The sequence below is a fragment of the Notamacropus eugenii genome, chromosome 7 (assembly GCF_028372415.1).
Source record: "Notamacropus eugenii isolate mMacEug1 chromosome 7, mMacEug1.pri_v2, whole genome shotgun sequence".
In the NCBI taxonomy this organism is placed as follows: Eukaryota; Metazoa; Chordata; class Mammalia; order Diprotodontia; family Macropodidae; genus Notamacropus; species Notamacropus eugenii.
Window position 1 is genome coordinate 41,898,421 of NC_092878.1, and position 20,893 is coordinate 41,919,313.

Consider the following 20,893-nt stretch of genomic DNA (forward strand, 5'->3'; position numbering starts at 1 on the left):
AATATAAATTACAGAAGAGATACTGCTTTCAGATTGAGGGTTAAGGGTGAGGAAAGATGATTTACTATACACACTGAGGAGTGTCCTACACTTATTCCAATCACAGACACAGACTACTGATGATGTCAATAAGAACTTAAATTAATTTATCATGCTAATTTTTCAAAATTCCAAAAAACGTCTTACCAATAACAAAAGCAGGAAAGTGCAAAGGAGATACTTTAATGTTAAACTTATAAAAGCTTTACTTCTTATTACCGTTATTTTTTAATGGGAACAGAACCCTAAATGTGTACACAATTTCAAATATTGCAGCACTGTCATCATTTTTTTTTCTAATATGAGACGAATTCATACAGGAAAAGATCAATTCAATTAGAATTTATTAAGTACCTATGGTGTTTCAGGCACTGGGTTACGTGGGTTATTAGGTGTCCATATCCTTATAAAGGACTTATATTCTAGCAAATCTATTGGTAGAAAACGAGACTTACAAAGGGAGGCCCGTTATGAATCTGAATGATTCTACCACCAGAACTGTAAAAATTAATTTACCAATTTGTGCCCAAAACTAATTGGAATAATCTCCATTTATTAATCTTTCAACAGAAACTTCAGAGCTTTAACACTTTTGATGATGTCATGTTGTAGAACAAGTACAAAATAAAATTTTAAAAATTCATTTCCTAGACTAATATAGTAAATTTACCCTAATCATGTCCCTTGAGGGAGGAAACATTTCCTTATATAATTAAACAATCATACTTTATTCAGTTCTTTTATTATGAAATTACCATTTTTTTTTTTAAAGTAGAAGTGTGGTAGAGCTGAAGGGACACTCAGTTGAAAGTCAGAAAGTTTGACTTGTCATTCCAAATTTTTCCACTGTGTGACTACTTGTCTCAATTTCATTATCTGAAAAATGAAACAATTGACCTAGATAATCTTTAAGTTCCTCCCCAATTCACAGAATCCAAAGTAAGATTCAGTGAATATATATCAATTATTTTATTGTATATAGTTAGTATTGATGTTCCTAAAAACAAAATATGCACGTACAATTTGAGAGTCACAGAGTTTCAGAGCTGAACACTTTGGAGATCATCTAATCCAACTCCTTCAATTAACAGATTGAAGAGTTATAAAGCATTAAGTGACTTTCACTACCAGCAAGTGACTCAAATTCAGGCCTTTAAACTTCAGTGCTTTGTTCGCCACATTCTCTTCAGCCAATCTTCTGTAAATTTTGGATAGTTTTCTAAATGCAGTTTTAACTTAGTCTTATGTCTTTAAAGACAAGGGCTGGAAGCAAAATGATTTGCATTTGAATGAGTCACTTAATCTTTCCGAGTTTTCTTCTCCTGGCTGATAATTAATAATAATTAGAAAGGCTACATGGTATGATGCATATACAGTCAGGAAACTCTGAGCTCCAATTCTGACTTTAGTGCCCTAAGTAACTTTTCAAGAATATAAGTTGTAAAGTAATTGCCAGTCTACTTTGATTTGATAAACAGAATTTCCTCACTGGAAGTTTCATTAAAAGGGCAAAACAAAAGAAAAAAAAATCAGTCTTGCTGCCCTTCAATGTTATTGAGAATCCAAAATGAAGCATCCAGAAGCACTCAGAAAAGGGACTAGATGATATAAAAAGTTAGTGGAAAGAATGGAACTGTGAAATTGGATGGTTGAAATCTCACCTGAAATTGACTGCTTATGTGATGTTGGTATTACCCAATCTCTGTAAGCCTCATTTTCCTCATCCGTAAAGAAAGGTTTAGACCAGATGACCTCTAAGGTTCCCTCTATCTCTCAATCTATGATTTTATGATCATGAATGCAAGATATTAATATTCATGTTGGTAGAACTATGTATTATTCTTAGTTACTTATAATGTTAAGTCTTCTATTCCTCCCTTCCCCAACATTTAAATTTCCACATAAAGAGAGTTGGTTTCATTTATCTTTATTGTGAGGTACTCTGTAGAGCTGGAGTGAGGGGGAGAGGGAGGGAGAGGGGAAAGCAGTGTTAAGGTAAGCATCTTTGATAAGAAATAGTTTATCAAAATCAGTGACATTACATATGGGGAAAACTAGAATCTTATTTTTAAGCAGATTGTTTGACTAAAAATAGGGCTAAAGAAACCTTACTGACACAAAATAAATCACAGGAACTTTTAAGTTTTCCAAGAATAAAACTAGTATCTCTATCATAATAGTAATAACAGTAAGAGCTGGCACTTTAAGGTAGGCAAAGTCTTTACATGTCATGTCATTTGCACATCACAACAAACATGTGAGGTATTATTACCCATATTACAGATGAGGAAAGTGAGGATTACACTAAAGCAAAACAACTTGCCAACAAGTTTCTGAATCAAGATTTGAATTCAGGTCTTTCTGACTCCACATACCACATTCTATACACTACTCCATCTAGCTCCCCTAAACTTCATAACACATAAATCTTCTTTATTAATCTATCTTTTGTCATAACAACTATTCAACTAGTAATTCTTCTTTGTTCTAATTCAACACAAACTAATACAGTTCAGAAATACAAGGTGGTCATGTAATTCTCTGTGATAGTACTATAAAATTTCCCACTCAAGTAACTTTTAAAAATTCTCATTAATTCTGTGCCAACTTCATAAAATAAGTTTGTTATTACCAAGATTGAGACCCCATGTAGTTAATTTTAGTCCAGAACAGATTTTTATAATAGCTGAAAACAAGGATTTACAAAGAAAAGGTTTTGTCAGCATTAACTATAGGCCCAACAGCAGGAGCCAATATAATAAAAGTAGCAGTCTTCAACTGTAAAATTACTAATCCTGATAATACAGTACATTAAACATGCCATTTGCGATATATGCCAACCTAAACTACCACATATGGCATATCTATCTCATTATCACAGTTTGTGTTTTCATATGCAGAGCTGTTCTAGTTTTTAAACAAGATATCAAATCCACCATTCTATCTAAAAATGTGATGGTGTTTTGAAAGTGACATACCTTTTTTAAAGGCAGAAAAGTTCTAATTTCAAAATCAGAGGTCATACTACTAGTATGGTTCAGTTAAATTCAACTGGCTGATACTTAGTAGCTAAGAAGCTATTATTAAATATAAAAAGAAGATTTAAGGTCAATAATTTCTAAGTAAAAATATTTATTTCAACTTTTATACAAAAATGCTTTCTAAATTCAAAATTTCTATTCAAATATTGTGTCATACACTATGCAATATTGTAACAAGTAAAAAAAAGCTACACAGGTATGTGTTCATAGTTTATCTTTGAGTTTTGGTCTATCCAACCCATTTATTTCATCAGCATAGAAAGCTTCAAGTGAGGAAACTCCCTGCACATACACAGATAAGCAACTGTTCTACAATTCAAAGTCTGGGATAGCTGCTTAGGGCACTGAGAAGTGACTCACTCTCAGTCATTGGGAGGGCACACTCACGGACACAGAACTATTCTAAACTGTTTTCTTCCACTTCAGAGTCTAGGAAAGTTGCGGAGGGATACAAAGGGTACCAGATGGCTGGGAACTGAACTCTGGTCTTTCTAGCTTTCAGGCAAGCTCTCTAAACATTATTCCACACTGCATGTACCTATTCTTTATTCCTTTAAAAACATTTCAAGAACACTGGAATTTAAACAAAAGTTTCCAAGGAATCCTTTTTCCTACATTCTATTTTTTATGTCCAGGTTAACCTTGAGCTTTACAACTAGTATTACCTAATCCTTAATAGCACTTCAATACAGATGACATGAGAAATATTTTGATTTCAAATCTCCAGCTGGTGCTTAATGTCACTTCAGCTGTTCAATTTTTAATGTTTCTCTGTATAAGTAGCTAAAGATCTCTCTTACTAATATGAAGTGCCACACAGATTTTAAATCTCCTTTTCCAAATTGAAAACAGTAGCAAATATTTTTTCAAGAAGAATTGTCCTTTTGAACATATCTAAATTTAAATCATCAGATTGTGAGCACCGTGTCTTTTGCCTTTCCTTTATATCCCGACAGCTTAGCATAGCGCCTGGCATAGAGTAAGAGCTAAATAAATGTTTACTGACTGATTGATTTAAACTTAACAAAGAATCATTTGGGGGGGAGCGGGGTTAGTCTCTTACATAATAATAATGATAAAATCTAATAAATTTCTATAACCAAGATTTAAAAAGTAAGGTGAAGATATAACACCAGTAACAAGAATTAAAAAAATCAATTCTAAGTTCTGACAAGATGTATTAATTTTCCTAACATATCCCAATCAAATGGACTGTAAACCATGTCAAATTTTTAAAACCTTCAAGTAGCACAGTACTTTCCACTGATAATTGTGTTCATTTATGTGCTGTGATGAGTTGGCATGAAAAGTAGAAAACTATGTATCCTAGACATTTAAAAGATTCCTAAGAGAAGATAATATTTTTAATAGATCTATTTTTCAGAATTATAAATGGATAAAAGAACACTGTTTTAAGAAAAAAACTGAACCCATCTGCGATACAGATTATAAACATACATTATACTTGCTAGTACAAGTCTCCAAACTAAGTTGCAGAACAGGTGTAGAACTACAACGGTAGAAAGAGTTTCCTCAACGTGGAATTTCATATAAAAAATAAATCACAAGTCCAGTCCCTTTTCCTAAGGAATAGGAAATATAAGTGTATTTAAATAATCCTGCATATGTAAGGCTGTCAGATGCCAAATACAAATTTCTACTTCCCGAATCTCTTGATTTTTCCCCCCAATACTTTTTACTAGGTTCCCTTATATCACAGGAATTTTATCATGAATGGTTCCTTCTTTCTTCCTAGACTGACATGTTCAATAAGGAGAGAGTCATTCTTTTCTGTCTCCACTTCAATTCAATTCAATAATTACACATAGACAATCAGGGTTACCTTCTGCTACTCCAGGTACAAAAGTCATGTATTAGGAATGGTGAAACGTCTGACTTCTGCTCACTTTAAGCATCTGTATCACTAGATCCTGAGAGTAAGCACAGCATAGTAGATAGAAACCAAGGTTCTGAGACAGGAAGGCCTGGGTTTAGGTTAGGCTTCTGACATACAGTGGCTGAGATCCTGGGCAATATATCTAAGCTGACCGTGCCCTGTCTCTATGCCTAAAAATTTCAGAACAGTTGTCTATCTCTATTAGTAGCTGGTATTCTCATCTGGAGTTCCCTATTCCAATACTCTATCCATTGTGATGTGGCTTCCCACTTAGCTTTGTAACCCTGACCAACTTTAAGCCATATTTCTTCATCTGTAAATTGGGGATATTTGTACCACCTATTATACAGAGTTATTGTGAGGAAAGTGCTATAAAAATTTCAAAGTACCTAATAAATGTGAGCTATTATTACTTTACATATTAATTCTCATAGTACTAATAGAATCTACTGCTTCAGAAAAGGATTTTGGGGGAAAACATGCAAAAATCAACAGATCTATAAAACTAAATATGCATGAGTATGCAGAATATATGATGCTGGCATGTGACATTTATGCCCACTTTTAAAAGTACACATTAGGGACAGTAGATAGGTCATCAAAAAATATTCAAAAGCATGACCAATATCAGCACATTAGTGACCATATTTTCAGTTCTGTCCATTTAGTCTGAAAGTGGTCAGACTCCTTGCTTCTGATAACCTGTATCTTATAAATGTGTTTCAGGAAATGTTCTAGATGGCTTTCCCCTACCTGTAGACAAAGGGTGAACGAGCCAAATCTAAACTGCTGTTGCTGCTGTTCGGTCGTTTGTCATAACTGACTTTTCATGACATCACTTTAGGCTTTCTTGGCAGAGATACTGGAGCAGTTTGCCCTTTCCTTCTCCAGCTCATTTTACAGAAGATGAAACTGAGGAAAAGTTAAGTGACTTGCACAGGGTCACAAAACTAGTAAGCGTATGAGGCCACATTTGAACTCAGCAAGATGAGTCTTCCTGACTCCACACCTAGCACTCTAACCACTGTGCTACCTAGTTGCCCTAATCTAAATTTAGCTGATATTTTTAGTTGTGTAATTAATTTACAATGTTCAAAGCATTATTTATACCTTGGAGCTGATCTAGGAAAAGGCCTCATGGCACTATTAACTTCTTGTCACCACAGAATAAATAATTTTCCATAGTCCTCCATCCCTACTCCACACCTTTCTCACTTGTTTATTAATCTCACCAACTGCCCTTTCCTTCTCCCCAGTTCAAAATAGTTGGTCAAAAATATGGTGACTTTAACTCAGGTCCATGTTTCATCTGAGTTAATTATGTAAATTACCTTTTGCTTTATTAGAATGCAAAAGATGAACGTACTATGGCTCTATTTCAACACTGATATTATAAGCACACTACTCAGTGGCATCTTCATATAAGTAACTGGTATAATACCAAATCAAGTAAGGAAGTTGTAAAAAATATTTTTTTAAGAACTTGGTGTCATATTTTGCAATTATGTGAGGTACTAAATAGTCCTTAAGCTTTTATCACAGGAAATAAAAGATTAGCAACGTTAATTAATCTGAAAAGGATCATTTTTAACAAAATAATCAGATATTAAAGTGATTACTAAAGCTTTTAAAAACAGTCATTGTTCTAGATAAGGCATCCAATTTTAATTGTATATGCCTGAGATTATCTGTGTCTTTTAATAACTAGTCTTCCCAAATATAGGATTATAAATTCCTGATCACACACACAATATTTATTAAAAGTATCACAAATATAATCATGAAAACAGCAAAAACCAAGTATGCATTAGAGAATACTTGGAAAATCCATTTTGATGCATCAATTCTAAATTTTCTTTTTTTATTCTAACACCTCAATTCTTCTACACACAAAAATGAAAAACAAGGTGAGAAAGTGATGAAAGCAAAGTAAATCCATGAAAAAGTGGGGAAATTAATCAGATTAATAGAAATCAAATCACTCATTTCCATTTCCGAATCATCACAAACATAGGAAAGGAGAAAGCAAGGAACCAGACCATATTTCTGCTAGGCAATATAATCAGGTCTATTTTTCATTCCAAGTTACTACTTAACCGTCTTTTGTCCTTCAATATTTCAAGTCAAGTGATAAAAGTTATTTTTGAAATATCTTATTTGCCTTCATCTTAGTAAGCAAAAAAAGCATCATATGTGAAGACAACTAGTTCAAGAGGAATTTAGTCTTAGTGCCATAAAAAAATGCAGAGAAAAAGGGAAGAAAGTAACTAGAGCTCTAACATTTCATAGTTCTATATTCATACTACAGTATGACTTATAGCAACATATTGAAATTTATAATCTTGTTAACGTAATGATTTTTCCTAAATGCTACATTCAGAAGACCTTGCCTAGACCTGAGTTTCCTCATGTGTAAGATCAAATGTTGGACTAGGTTACTTATAATCTCTCTTTCAACAGTAAATTGTGTGATTCTTATGAAATAATCAAATGCCTTTCAACAGAAAGATACTCTAATAAATAAGTGTTGATCATTAACTTGCCTGTGAAGGCAATATGGCAGAGAAATTTAAAACGCTAAGGCACTGCCAATTAAATATGGATAAAACATCTCTGAACTTATAGAATTTAATAAGAATATATGACTTAATTTGTGAAAATTAAACTTTTATCCAACTTTTCATCATCACATATACCATTTAAAAAATGAAGCATTTTTTTCATAAAAGGCTGTATTCTAAGTCATGATTACCAAATGGTCTCACAGAGAATGCAATTTATAGCCCAGAGGACACAGGAGGTGCCAACAAATACTTGTGAAGCAATAATGAACAAAGATACAAGTTCACCGCAAAGAACTTATTTTACACACACATACACACACACACACATACACACACACACACATACACACACACACACATATATATAAAAAAGAACTCCCTGGTGTCTGACTTTCAAAGTATATCTTCAGAATCGAAGATTAAAAACTATTTGCTGAGATAAGCTAAATATTTAAACACTGAATATAAAACACAAATGTCTTCAGTTCCTTGACTTCAGCTAGCCATATGAATATATTAGCTCACTTGTAAAATGACCATTTATTAGGTAAGTATTGCCTGAGAATCAGTAATCCAGAAGAAGTCACTTTCCATCTCTGGACTTCAGTTTCCTCCTTTGTCATATATGCAGGTTGGATTCAATGACTGTAGAGCACCTTTCCAGTGCTAAATTTAAAAGTCACAGAATTCTTACAAAATTGTTTTATACTGTATATACTGTATCACTTTCACACTTTAAGTGAAGTTTTAAATTTTAATCCATTTTCTAAAATGTATCAGGTCTCATAAAAAAAGTCTCTGAATCTAGAAATAATGTTCCCATCAGCAAAATCAGGGGGTAACTACTCTCAAATATGTACATTTTCAAGAGACTTAAAATAAAGCTATTTGAGAAATGGAAATTAATGTGAAAATAGCAAGGGCTAAAGATGAGAATAAGGGGAAACAAAAATCACTGGTAAAGTCAAGTAAGCCATCCATAAGTAAAAAGTACAGCCAGAGTCTAGGGGCCCATAAGGGAAAGAAAGGATTGTCAATTTGATGTAGAACCCAAAAAAGGAAGCTATGATGTAATCTTTTTTAAAAAGTGACTTTGGGGAGGGGAGTAATTTGAATTGTAATGGGAAAGAGCTGCATTTCAGAGATAAAAAATAAAAGCTACATGCTTTGGCAAAAACCTACAGCAGAAGAAATGCCATCCGCCTGAGGTAGGGACACAGGGTAACTGCATGAATAGTCACAGGTGAGAGAAAAGTAAAACAGCAAGTACTATACGTTACTGATGTACTATACAGTACTGATCCATTAGATCATGGAATATATAGTTTAGAGTTGTTACAGCAATACCCAATCAAATATTTAAGTGGTTTGGTAATCAATATTCTTGATAAATTAACACAACAAACAAAATAGGAAATCTAAGTACAGAAAAAATGCCAAAAAAAATCCAAAAAAACTACAAAATCAAACAAGACCAGGGACAAAGATAATAAAAATGTAAATGCTCTATACTAATTAAATTTATTTAAATAATGGCTAACCAGTCTAAATTAATCCAACGATTCAATTAACATCCACGTAAGTCATTAATGTCAACCTTCCTTAAATGAGCTGCTGATTAGTTTCACCTGAACTTATACAATCAGTTGATAGCATTAAAGAAATGTCAATCCAAAAGTTTTATAACTAATCAACTTAGACAATAAAGTTGATAATGACAATAGATTGAACCTCTGAAGAAACAAACAACAAACTACCCCTAAAAATATCTGGAAGAAATTACTGCCTGGTGACAAATCTAAATTCAGAAGGATCTATCAACTTGAACTTCCTCCAAAATCTATCAGAGTTGAGACTGTGTGATTTGCCTTACTGTTGAATCAAGGAATAGGCATATGGATATTATGTCACTGTACCTTAAACAAATATCTAAAATATGCATTACTAAAATTTGCTACTAGATACAGGTATGCAAAATGCCCATTAATTTTAGGATTGGCTTTATTTCCATAATTTAGTAGTATCTCAACCTTTTAGACAAAACAAAGATGTTAGTATCTTCTTCTAAGTTGACAAACAAAAGAACTCAGTAAAAAGAGTCCAATTTCTGCTCAATTTATGTCCTACAACTCATCAAAATTTTAGAAGAGAATATAAGATAACTTTTATTCATGTTTTGGGAATGCAGCATTAATGAAATCACAAAGCCAGATAAACAAAGGTCCTCCATTTGATAAAGGATCAAAATAAAAATACATGAGAATAAATTTAAAAACTTGAAAGCTGATTCAGAATTACTGTATAATGAGTAGAGTTTTTCATTCTGTGGTAATTTATCATTCTGTGGTAAGTACTATGGTATAATAGCATTTGAATGTATAATCAACTTGATACTCAATGAAAACTACTGAAATCAGAAAGGTAGTTATATCTAAAACCTTCAAGATATCTGATATCTTGAAGAAGTGTATAATGTCACTTTTATTTAAAAATTCAGTTCCAAAAGCCAAAAATGTTGGAGATTACTAATACACCACATAAGAGGGACCAACGTACCATGGAACAGGAAAAAAAACCCCACTAAAACCTTAATTTACCAATAATGAAACTCGTAAGAATAAAATTAAATGATCAAGAATTTTTCATACCAAATAATCTTACCTGTGTCATTTTGTTCTTAAAAAACTCAAGATACTGATTTCAATTTTCATTTGATCCTGTCAACGATGCCATGACAGGCCCTGCAGGAAGCAGCAAAAGATCAATGCTGGAGTGCAGATTTCATGTGTTCTCACAACCAGAAATCTATCACAGGAGAGGGTATCCAAACAGCTGCATAAAGCGCTAAATATTAAAAATCTGTCAAGGTCTGCGTTGCCGAAGTATCTATTTTAGGTGGTCTTTTTGTCCTTTAGGTGGGCTTATTCGTTGTATTCATGAAATGCCAAAAAGTAAAGATCACAGGCAACTATGTATGTGAAATTTCTGAGAGCCAATTTCAGGTGAATGCCAGATCCCTAAGTCAGAAGAAATCCTTGGAGAAGAGTGAGCCATTAATTTCAACATCAGGTAGAATTAGCAAATAAGTATCACTAAAATTAAACTGGAGAATATAATAAACATTTTGAAGAGGTAAAAGATGGGACACTAATTTTCACTATACTTCTTCAGTAAAGAAGTTTAGTTTCATGCTGTCCCCTTATTCATTACAAGAGACAAAGTATACCACCTTATGAAACTAATTAAAATACTTTCTTTCAAATTAAATTTTCCTTATAAGATGTCTGGAAAAACTAATAAAGACTTCAGGAAAAAATGTATGCTATCAATCATGCTAAAAAAAATCTACAAATTTAGAAGCCAACTTTGAATTATACTTCAATAACTGATGATACAGTAACAAATTAGCAATGATAACAGAATTGAAAAGTCAACAATATTTATTAAACATCTTATTCACCTAAATTAAAACCCAATTATCTAAACATAAGATGACCATCTTCTCAAATCTAGTATGAAATTCATATTTACCTTATGAATTTAAAAGGAAATTAATGTACACTGACATGAGGCCTACATATCCAGAACTCACCTAATGACACTCAGTATAGCCACACAAATATTGTCCAAGGAAACAAAAGGTTAAGGTGCAAAGTACTTTGAATACATTCAGGAGGAAAGAAGGAAAGAAAGCAAGCCCAAACTAATCACTGAGAGAATAACTGTTTCCTAAACATTTTTTTTTTAATTTGAATAGTTAAATTTATTTATTAAACAAAACTGTACTCAAAGATGAAGTTTAAAAGTACTTCCCTATCAACTTTCATCTACCTCTATTGTCACATGTGCACGAACACAAAATATCTGGCAGATTTTAGTGCCATGATAAATCATCGTCATCAAAAAGCACTACAGTGTTTTAGTGATTGCAAAAAAAAAAAAAAAAAAAAGTTCATTTTAAGATGAATAGTTTGCTTACTAAAATAAATTTATTATTCTTAGATTATTTCCTCTACAAACTAATTTCTACCTTCCTTTATTCAAATTCTTAATTCAATGGTTTTTATCCTTACAATATTTTTTTTCTCCCCCCATAAGACTCTACTTTTTTACATTATTCTTTTTATAAGTTCCTCCCTTTAGGATATAGATTTTAAAATGAATTGCCCCTTTAGAGACAAATATTTGGACATGTCTATTCAACATATAAAGAACTAGGTGAAGTGAAACTTTACTAACATCAGCATCAAAAAGAATTGGAAAAGGTGTCCTCTCCATTTCTAGCGTGTAGAGGTTGATACCATGACGCTGAGGCCTCTGAGGGTCACATTAATTAAGCTTCAGAGCAGCTGCAATGCAACGTGAGAAGCACGCTGCCACAGTTCTCACCAGTCCAGCCCAATTACCTGTAGTATTTCAGCACTGGACGAGTGACAACCACCCCTCTTCTACAAAGTCACTTGTTCCCACTGGTCTACTGATAAATGTTAGAACAAACTAACCTCTTTTTGAGAAGGGCTGCATAGCTGAGTGCACCTGCTGCAGGCTGCAATGATGAGTCCCAGAGAGATGTTTGTCAGTCAGATATCTGCAGATGTTGTTTAACTTTATGCTAGAGCTGTATCCAAAGATGGAAATGAGATGGCAATCAGGCACAAACCTCCCACCCCATCCCCCAGTGCTATTTCTAAAAGCTGCACTAACTCCTAAAAGTTGTGCTTTTACCAGCATTACTATATTAGACTGAAAAATAAAAGAAAAAGAAAGAAAAAAGAAAGCCTAAGATTGCATCCGTGTTTATGGAGCAAAAGAAATACTTGTGTATCCTTTACAAAGAAATCTTTTTTTTTTCTAACAAGGGACCGAACTTTAATTAGCAGGTTACATTATGTAATAAGTTTTAAATGCCCCTTTCTTTAAGCCTACAATGGAAAGAATCTGTCTGTAGACAGTTTTGCTTCTTGTATGTTTAATACCACATAGCCACTAAAAATTCCCAAAGCATAGCTCTTTTTCTCCAACTTATTTCATGTAGTATACCTAGAGTATTTCCATATTAACTTTCATTAATCCTTTCCTAAATTCTCTTTAAAATACATATGACAGTGTTATGTAGCATGTTTCCTTCCAAGAGTCATTAACTTTTACAAATTAAAATGTTCAGAATTCCACAAGGCTTCAAATAGAAATTTAAAAAGAAAACACTAAAAACATTAATTTGCAACAAAATATAAGTATTTGAAATTTTGCTGTAATGAATTAATAATACTGTATTCATTACATTGACTTTTTAATTGCAGTATATTCTCAATTTAGTAATCGTAACATGCTAATAAGAATCAAAAGGAAAGCAAATATAAACTTATGATTTTATTTTATTGCAATTACATCTTCTTTCAAGATGTTCATATTACATTATCAGTCAACATGTGTTAAAAAAATAATTAAGTAATTCTTATATTATCCCTAGAACAATTGCTGATTGATGCTATTTTCTAGATGTAGTAATAACCTGCCACTAGTGAAGTCCTTTATCATATGAAATAGTTCAAAATCTTAAAGTAACAAAATAACATTAAATATTAACTGAAGAACAAAAATAAGCTATTTTTAGAGTAATTCTAATATAGTTAAATTTTTTTTTAACGAAAAAAACGGCAGTTAATCATTGCTACTTCCCTTCCCTCTCTTGAAGCCCCAATCAACTAAACCACAATGTAACTGACAGCTGTCCTACTAAGAATACTCTCTATAAGCAAAGGTGTTTGGCTTTAGAGTTTTCCCCTTGGCTTTTTAATTGTTACAACTAATGTGATTCTAGTTATCCAAATGATTTTGGGAGAAAACATAAGCCACAATGCTTTTAAGTTGGTTTGTCTTTCCAACAAAAGGAGCAAGTATTTACAACATGCTTTGAGAAGTTGATGATAAAAAAATATTGAAATTGCAGTATTGGATTTATGTTTTATTTTAAATATAACAATACCAGGATCTTTCAGCAATTATAAAAACAGCAGAAACGGATCTTGTCATAGCCACATTATTCTTTTGATGTCTAAAAACAGCATTATTTCTAACACGTAATCATCAAAACCAAAACATGGCCACTAAGTTTTCTCTAACCACCATTCCCCTACTTCCCCCTCCCAAAAAAAAGCATTATGAAGGGTAGGAGTGAGGATGCTGAACTCACCAAAAGTAAATAATCATTCATTCTTGTTTTTACTTGGTAATCAACTAAAATATCTATCACCTTTGTTATGACAAGAGTCATAAATCAACTTAATTTAGTCAATGATGTAATAAAGTTATAAGGTCAAGAGAAATAAAATGAAAATATGATTTATGAATATTACTTGATAAAAATGTTTATTTGTTACCCAATTCAACTTCCAAACCACAAAGAACAGGTTCATATCAAATGGTTATCCAAACCAATATAACTGTTATCCAATACCTTCACAAACTGGCATATAGGATATCAAGAATATTCTTCCTATTTGTAGGAAACATGTCTGAAGCGTCATGTACAAAAATTAAGCAGTAATAATAATACATATGTAAATAAAGCCCCTAAAATCTACAGCATACTCTCTATATGTTTCACAGATAGATCAGTCAGCAAGGTTTCCTGATGTCCATCTAAATGCTGATAGAGGTAGGAATTGCAGTGAATTCATAAAAAAAAAAAAAATTAAACATAACTCCTCTAGATTGCATAAAATTCAATTACCAGATCATGACATATTACATAATTGAAGGTAATTGTTCATTTAAAATCCAGTGAGTTGCAAAAAACAAGTTGGCTTTTACTATAACAAACTACTTTGACATAACTGTATACAGAACACATGAAGAAATCTATTTGCACTGCTTTTAGTTAAAAAAAAAAAAAAAGCCTCAAATAATCCCTCAAAAAAAAGTGTTTCGTTCCGACTTAGAAAAAAAGAAGCTGGATAAAAAGTATGTAGTATAGCTCGAAGAAAAGCAAAACACAACATTAACTTGTAGTACCTTTTCCCAGGTGCCACATTTGAAAACATACATATTCACAATTCCATACAATTTTACTTCATATACAAGACGTTTTATTTTTATCTGAAATTTTAAAATACAATTTACAATGCAATATCTGATTTGGCATGTTAAATTCATATCAGTTTGGAAAATGTGTTTTTTCTTCGATTTTTCATTTCATACTTTCAGCGAAAGGATGTTCAGAAAGATGTGTTTCAGAAATTTTCAAAGAAATTGCTTAGGAAACAAAGGGAAACAAAAACACAAGACACTTGGTATTTTTTGTTTTTTTAAACTTGTTTTTTATTATTCTGGAGTGGGAAATTATTTATAAAAATGATCTTGTAAAATTCCTCATATTTACCCCCATAGGATGCAAGTTATGCAGAAATATATCAGTTTTTTCTGTGGAAAAAAATTCTAACTAAGCCTGCAAAGAACACATTACATCCTAAAGTGAAAACTAACCTTTTATTGAAACAGAAAATAGACACAGAAAGATATATTTAGAGGTATAATTTGTTTCTGTTTTTACTATAAGAAATATGTTATTATTAGATTACATAATAAATGACATCTTTTCCTAAAATGTTAAAACTTTTGCAAACTGTTAATGTCAGACTCAGTAATAAAACTTGATGCAATAAACATCAGACATATGAATGCTAACAAGAAATTAACAGTGAGTAAATATATGTAAATATAAATGCATTTATACATATATACACAGAAAGCACAAAATGGACTTCCAAATTATTTCAAAATCCTATAAGGAATTCCTTACACCTCTAGGAATCAGTCACAGCTTTATTTTTTAGCTAGTCTGAAAAACGAGCGAGGTTCATATCACTAACACTACATGAGAAAGAAGAATTGGTTGAAACACAGAAGTTGTTAGTTTGTGTGAATACCAGGATTTCTGAAAATTTAACAGGCTAGTGGACAAAGGCAAAACAAAAAGACAATCCAAAGTCTGTCACAAGATAGATATATTTGTTAGCTCTATCCATGTCACAATGGTAAGAATCTCATTAAAATTATGCTTGGGCACTAAATGAACAAAGTTCCTCATAAGCTAGAAAGCTTTATATTTAAAATTGATTCAATAGCATATGACTTGGAGATGGTATTCCACCTGTTACAGGCAAAGTACAAGCTTTCTTTTATCCTGACATTTCATTCACGTTGGATCTGTTTACATCCCTATAGCACAACAGAAATTTTAATTCATCTCATTCTAGCTTAATTTTTTTTTAAAAGATGTTCTTGCTCTATCTGAACAATCTGCCTTACAACTATAAAAAAAAAGCAATTCCAGCTTAATCAGGAAAAAAAAAAAGCACGTGCTGCTATGTAGAGTGCTAAACAAAAGATCTAATCCTTGGTGTACCCTTTCCAACCCACTGTAAATAAACTATCTTCAAATGAAAAGGCATTTAATTTACTATTTGGAATATCCTTCATAAACACCAATTTTCTGTAACATCCCTGCACATCTGATACCACCTCATGTATAATGCAAGGAAGCTATTTCATTTTCATCTATTGACAGTGAATTTAATTTACCATTGCAGCTCTTTTCCCAGAACTATTACGTTATTAATTCTGCAATCAAGCTCTTTTGAGTGCTTTTATTTCTATGAAGACTTTTCAAAATTCCACATTGATTCTTTCACCATAACATACCTTTCAAAATGTATGAGTATGAATATGTTAGCAAACTTTCCTAATGCATAAAGAAAAGTTTCAGAGACAAGGCATCTACAAAACTACATGCTACTAAGCCCTAAACTTTACAGTAACTTCAGCTCTATTATAGTACATTTTTGTTTCATAAATTTCATGTGTTAACCCAAAATACAACGAACAATTTACACAAGTAATGGCAATTTTAACAAGACTGAACCTTCTTATCCAGAATAATGATGCACTTCTGTCTACCAAGAGAATTGGCTATGAAAATGAAATACTCCAAACGTTCTGCTTACACTCATGCCAGCTGTCTTTGCTGTTATATAGTATTCAGTCATCTTACTGAATCTAGATCCCCGAAAGCAAAACAGCTTTGCCTTCCTACAGAAAAAAAAATCGGCAATATTGGTCACCTCAGCACCAAATTATCAACCTCTAGAGTGAAAAATATACCATAACCAATTGGCTATTTCTAAATAAAATCATCAGCCAAGAATGTGTTACCTAGTAGAATTATTTTATAATAATTAAATCCCATTTGTTGAATAAGCAAAACAATGGACAGATTATCAACATTTTGGAATGTACAAAATATGATTCACTGCCCTCTCATTCCCCCCCCCCCAAAAAAACCTCAGGGAAGAGCAAAAATATTAGATCCAAGAAACTGCCACATTCTAGCTACTAGGTGACTACAGTTACCACATCAAAATGTTCACGAATATTTTATGCAAATAGAGTAGGTATGTAATATACATTTTGAAGATGTACTTCTTACATAACAGCACAGTATATTTTTCTTTCACAACTAGAATAAGTGCACATTATAAAAGAAACATCTTTAAGAGGCAATACTTGTCCTCCTTACTTCATTCTAGGGCCAGCAAACAAAGCAATGAAGCAGATAGAAGGTATATGATGGATTTAGAAGGAAATGGCCCATTCTTTAAGAAGCTCCCCCCCCCCCACTATAAATTTACTCTAGTCTAATTGTCATCACATTGATGTCTGAAACTTCAGAAGTACCCTCTTTCCTAATGCCAGCTATCTTCCCTCCCCCATCCCCCAATAAGAATAAAGTCTTAAAAAAAACACCCAAAAGAATAGTGTTTATGATCTCAGTGTAAATCACTTTCTCTCACTTTAACAAGCAATATCAAGTCAATTCTAGAAACAAAGCACAATAAACAATGTTTGATTTCTTAACTGTTTTTATGTTTGCCATAGCACTTATGGGAAGTGCTCTATGCAGAACATCACACATGAAGATCTAGTCTATATCTCCTTGGGAATTCAAATAATGTGCTCATCATCATTGCACCTACCTGGGTAAAAATCTTTGGACTTAGACAGCTTGATGGTGGCTCCAGTTTCTTTTTGCAACTGAACAATTGTCTGTCCTCCCTTCCCAATTATAGATCCAGCAGCATAACTAGGTATGAGAACCTTTAGAAAATACTGGCCGTCTTCTGAAAAATGGAAAGACATGTAACCAGGTTAAGGTGATTTCGGAAACTTTCTATATTCTCCCCCAAAGAGAAGCAGTTAAAGCATCAGGCATACATTTATATAAAATATGATAAAAAACCAAACCAACCAGTGATATACCAAAGAAGTTTTTGTGTGCAAAACATATTTCTCATTGTTCGAGATTCTTAGATCTGAATGTGAGCAAATAAAATCTAAACCTATTTCATCACTTTGCAGTGGTGTAGAAACAGATGACTAAATTCCAGTTGTTATTCCAAATGTGGAACTATTCCAATTCTATCTGTGGTTACCATGGCAAAATAAAATAACCAATGTAACAAAACTCCAGGGAATTGACATGGTGATAGACTGTAGTCTTTATAGAAAAAGGATACAAAGTAACAGTACTGTACGATGAGCCATTTGTCATGAACAAATATATAAAATTAGTTTCTACTGCCCGCCCCCTGCTTTAAAGTGTGCCAAACAACTACCATCCACCCAAACTGCAGGGATTTCATTCCAACCTTAAGAGCCAAGTAATCATTCAATGGGGCATATATATCTACATACAGATACAGATAGATATAGATATATAGATATAGATGGCCAACCTAAGCAATCCTAATACATCCCTTTACTCCTTCCCCGTCTACTAGGATCTCTTTGAAGCTCGTTCATTAAGAGACTTTAAGAATTCTTCCCAATCATCCACAGCTTAAGAGTCACTTATTTAAAGTACTTAAAAGGGACACAACACCTAACGTCTCCATCAAAGCTACTACAAAAATTGGTGAGATCGCAAAGGCAGGGACGGGAAAAATTCGGTGATTTTATAAAATGACTGAAGACGGGGAACTTTCATTTCTGGGGGATCCTTTCCTGCTCCAAAGTCCATCCGCCTCTCCCAGACACCGCAGGTGTACCCCCGTCCTCCGCTACGGTAGAGGCTGGCGATCATTCACCTCGGACTCGGTGCATGGCTAGGCGGACTCCAGCGCCCCGGTCCCGCCACCGCTCCTCTTTGGGGGGCGCAGGCTGGTAACTACCACCGCCCCCCGCCCCCCACCCCATACACACCCCCCAGACACCTCAAGGAGATATTTACACCGGCAGCGGCAGCATGCAGCGATCTTTTTTTTTTTCTTTTTCATTCAACTTGTGGCCCAAAGAAAAGGAACGGGAAGAGAGATTTAAAAGAACCCCAAGTCTCCGTTTCTCCCCATCCCAAGGACCGTTCATTTATTTCTCGGAGCCAACTGTTCAGAAGCAAGCCGTATGCAAGCGCGCCTCGGGGATCCCCCGAGCCCCCGGCGGAGGGTCCTGTCATCCCTCCCTCCGCAGACCCCGCTCCCCTCCCCCGCTCCCCTCCCCTTACCTAAGTATAGCACATTTAAAGGGTTACCCTCTCTACAGATTAAACAGAAAGATGGGTCTATTCGGAAAACGGTCGCCATTTTGATGAATGATAAACATAGAAATGGAAATGTTGGGGAAGGGGAGGAGGAGAGGGGAGAGCGGAGGAGGGGGGCTGCGGGGCGAAGCGGGAGGCGAGGAGGGAAGAGATGGCAGGTAAGAGAGGCTGGCGGTGTCCAAGCCTGGAGAGGAGAGAGAGGGAGCGAGGGAGGAGGGAGGGAGCGGGGAGGGGGAGGAGGGAGGGAGCAGGGAGGGAGGGAAGGGGCGGGCAGGGGGGGGAGGGGGATGGGGAGGGAAGGCGGTGGAAGCCGATACCCACCGCCCGTATTGGTCCTCTTGGTGCTGCCGGCTTCAGGGGGGGCTTCCAGCGGTCTTTTCCGGGAGTCCGGCGGGTCGAGGTCTATGGGCACCCCGCTGTGGGTCCCGTTCTGCTGGATGGGAGCTGCCGCCATCATGTTGGCTGTTGCCGCCGCTGCTCCGGGGAGAATGTTCTCCCTTTTGTCCTGGCTTGTCTGATCTTTGCTTTTCTTTTCTTTTTTTTTTTTTCCGCGTTCGGGGGAGGGGGGGAGAGGAGAAGGAGGAGGAGGAAGAGGGGAGGGTGTTAGGGTTTTTTTTTTTTAATGACTGAGTTTTGGGTTTGGTTTGTTTTTTTTTAAGAACAGAAATTTTCTTCTCTTCTTTTTCTTCTTCTTCTTCCTTCCTTCCTTCCTCTCCCCTCCCCTTTCCCTTCAATGGTCTCCACTGAAATTTCTTTCGGAAAAAAAGGAACGCGGGTCGAGCCTCGCTGGGGAGGGGAGGGCTCCGCTGCAGTGCAGAGTCGGGAGCGGGGAGTCAGTCCCGGGCAGGGAAGGGAGGGAGGGGAGGGGAGAGTGGGATGGAGCGACCGGGAGGATGGAGGAGAGAGAAGGAGAAGAGGAAGGAGAGGAGCGAGTGCGCGGGAGCGAGGGAGGGAGAGAGGGGAGGAGGGAAGGACGGAGGCGGCGGGCGGAGGAGAGGAGAAGGAGGCTGCGAAGGAGCGGGCTCTAGCGCCGGGCTCCCCGCGCCCGCTGCCGCCGCTGCCGCCGCTGCCGCCGCCCGAGCGCTGCTGCTGGAGCCTGGGCTGCTCGGCGCTGCTGCTGCCGCCGCTGCCGCTGCCGCTGCTGCTGCTGCCGCCGCCGCCGCTCCGACTCTCTCATTATTTCTCTCCCGCTTGGGGGGGAGGGGGGGCCGCCGGCGGGGAGGGAGGGAGGGAGGGAGGGAGGGGGGCGGAGAGGGGGGGAGTTCGTAGACTCCCACACACTTCGCGCTCGGGTCCGCGCCTCTCAGCAGCGCCGCCGCCGCCGCCTCCCGGCCACCGCTGCCTCAGCCGAGGGAGGGAGGGAGCGTGCGTGTGTGCGAGTGCGAAGGGGCGGGAGGGGGCGGCGGGGTGCGGGCAGGGGAAGCGGGGGTGAAAGGTCTCTCGGCCCCAGCAACACGGCTCAGCCAAACACGGAGAGCTTGTCGCAGAAACTAAGGAGTCAAGGCAACCTGCTAGGCCAAGGAGGCGGGAACAGCTCGCCCAACCGACGGCCCCCGCGGCCAATAGGAAGCGGAGTGCCGAGCCGCGCCCGCCGGCGGCTTCGCCAATCACGACGCGGGGTGACGAGAGGTAGCGCTGGGGCGGGAGGGGAAAGGCGAGGACCGGGTCTTGGGGGGTCTGCCTGGCGTCGGCGGCCCCGGGACCGTGTCGGGAAGGACATCGGGGTGACCGCCGACGGCAGAGCCGTTCTAGGGAAAGC

At 36.1% G+C, this 20,893-nt stretch overlaps 1 protein-coding gene across 4 annotated transcripts in view; it reads right to left on the reverse strand.

Annotated features, from left to right (window-relative positions):
- NOVA1 (NOVA alternative splicing regulator 1) overlaps positions 1-20,576 on the reverse strand; it is a 166,031-nt gene extending 145,455 nt beyond the window's left edge. Inside the window, exons 1-2 of one of the 4 annotated variants that reach the window (XM_072623105.1) lie at positions 19,456-20,576; positions 17,576-17,719 (exon numbers count right to left, since the gene is read on the reverse strand). In XM_072623105.1, coding sequence (XP_072479206.1) covers positions 17,576-17,719; positions 19,456-19,591 — 280 coding nt within the window. In that variant the 5' untranslated portion in view covers positions 19,592-20,576. Of the gene's footprint in view, positions 1-17,575; positions 17,720-18,828; positions 19,013-19,098; positions 19,350-19,455 lie in introns of those variants that run through there. The other 3 variants (XM_072623103.1, XM_072623104.1, XM_072623106.1) reach the window with 3 other exon arrangements.
- Between the last annotated feature and the right edge of the window lie 317 nt (positions 20,577-20,893).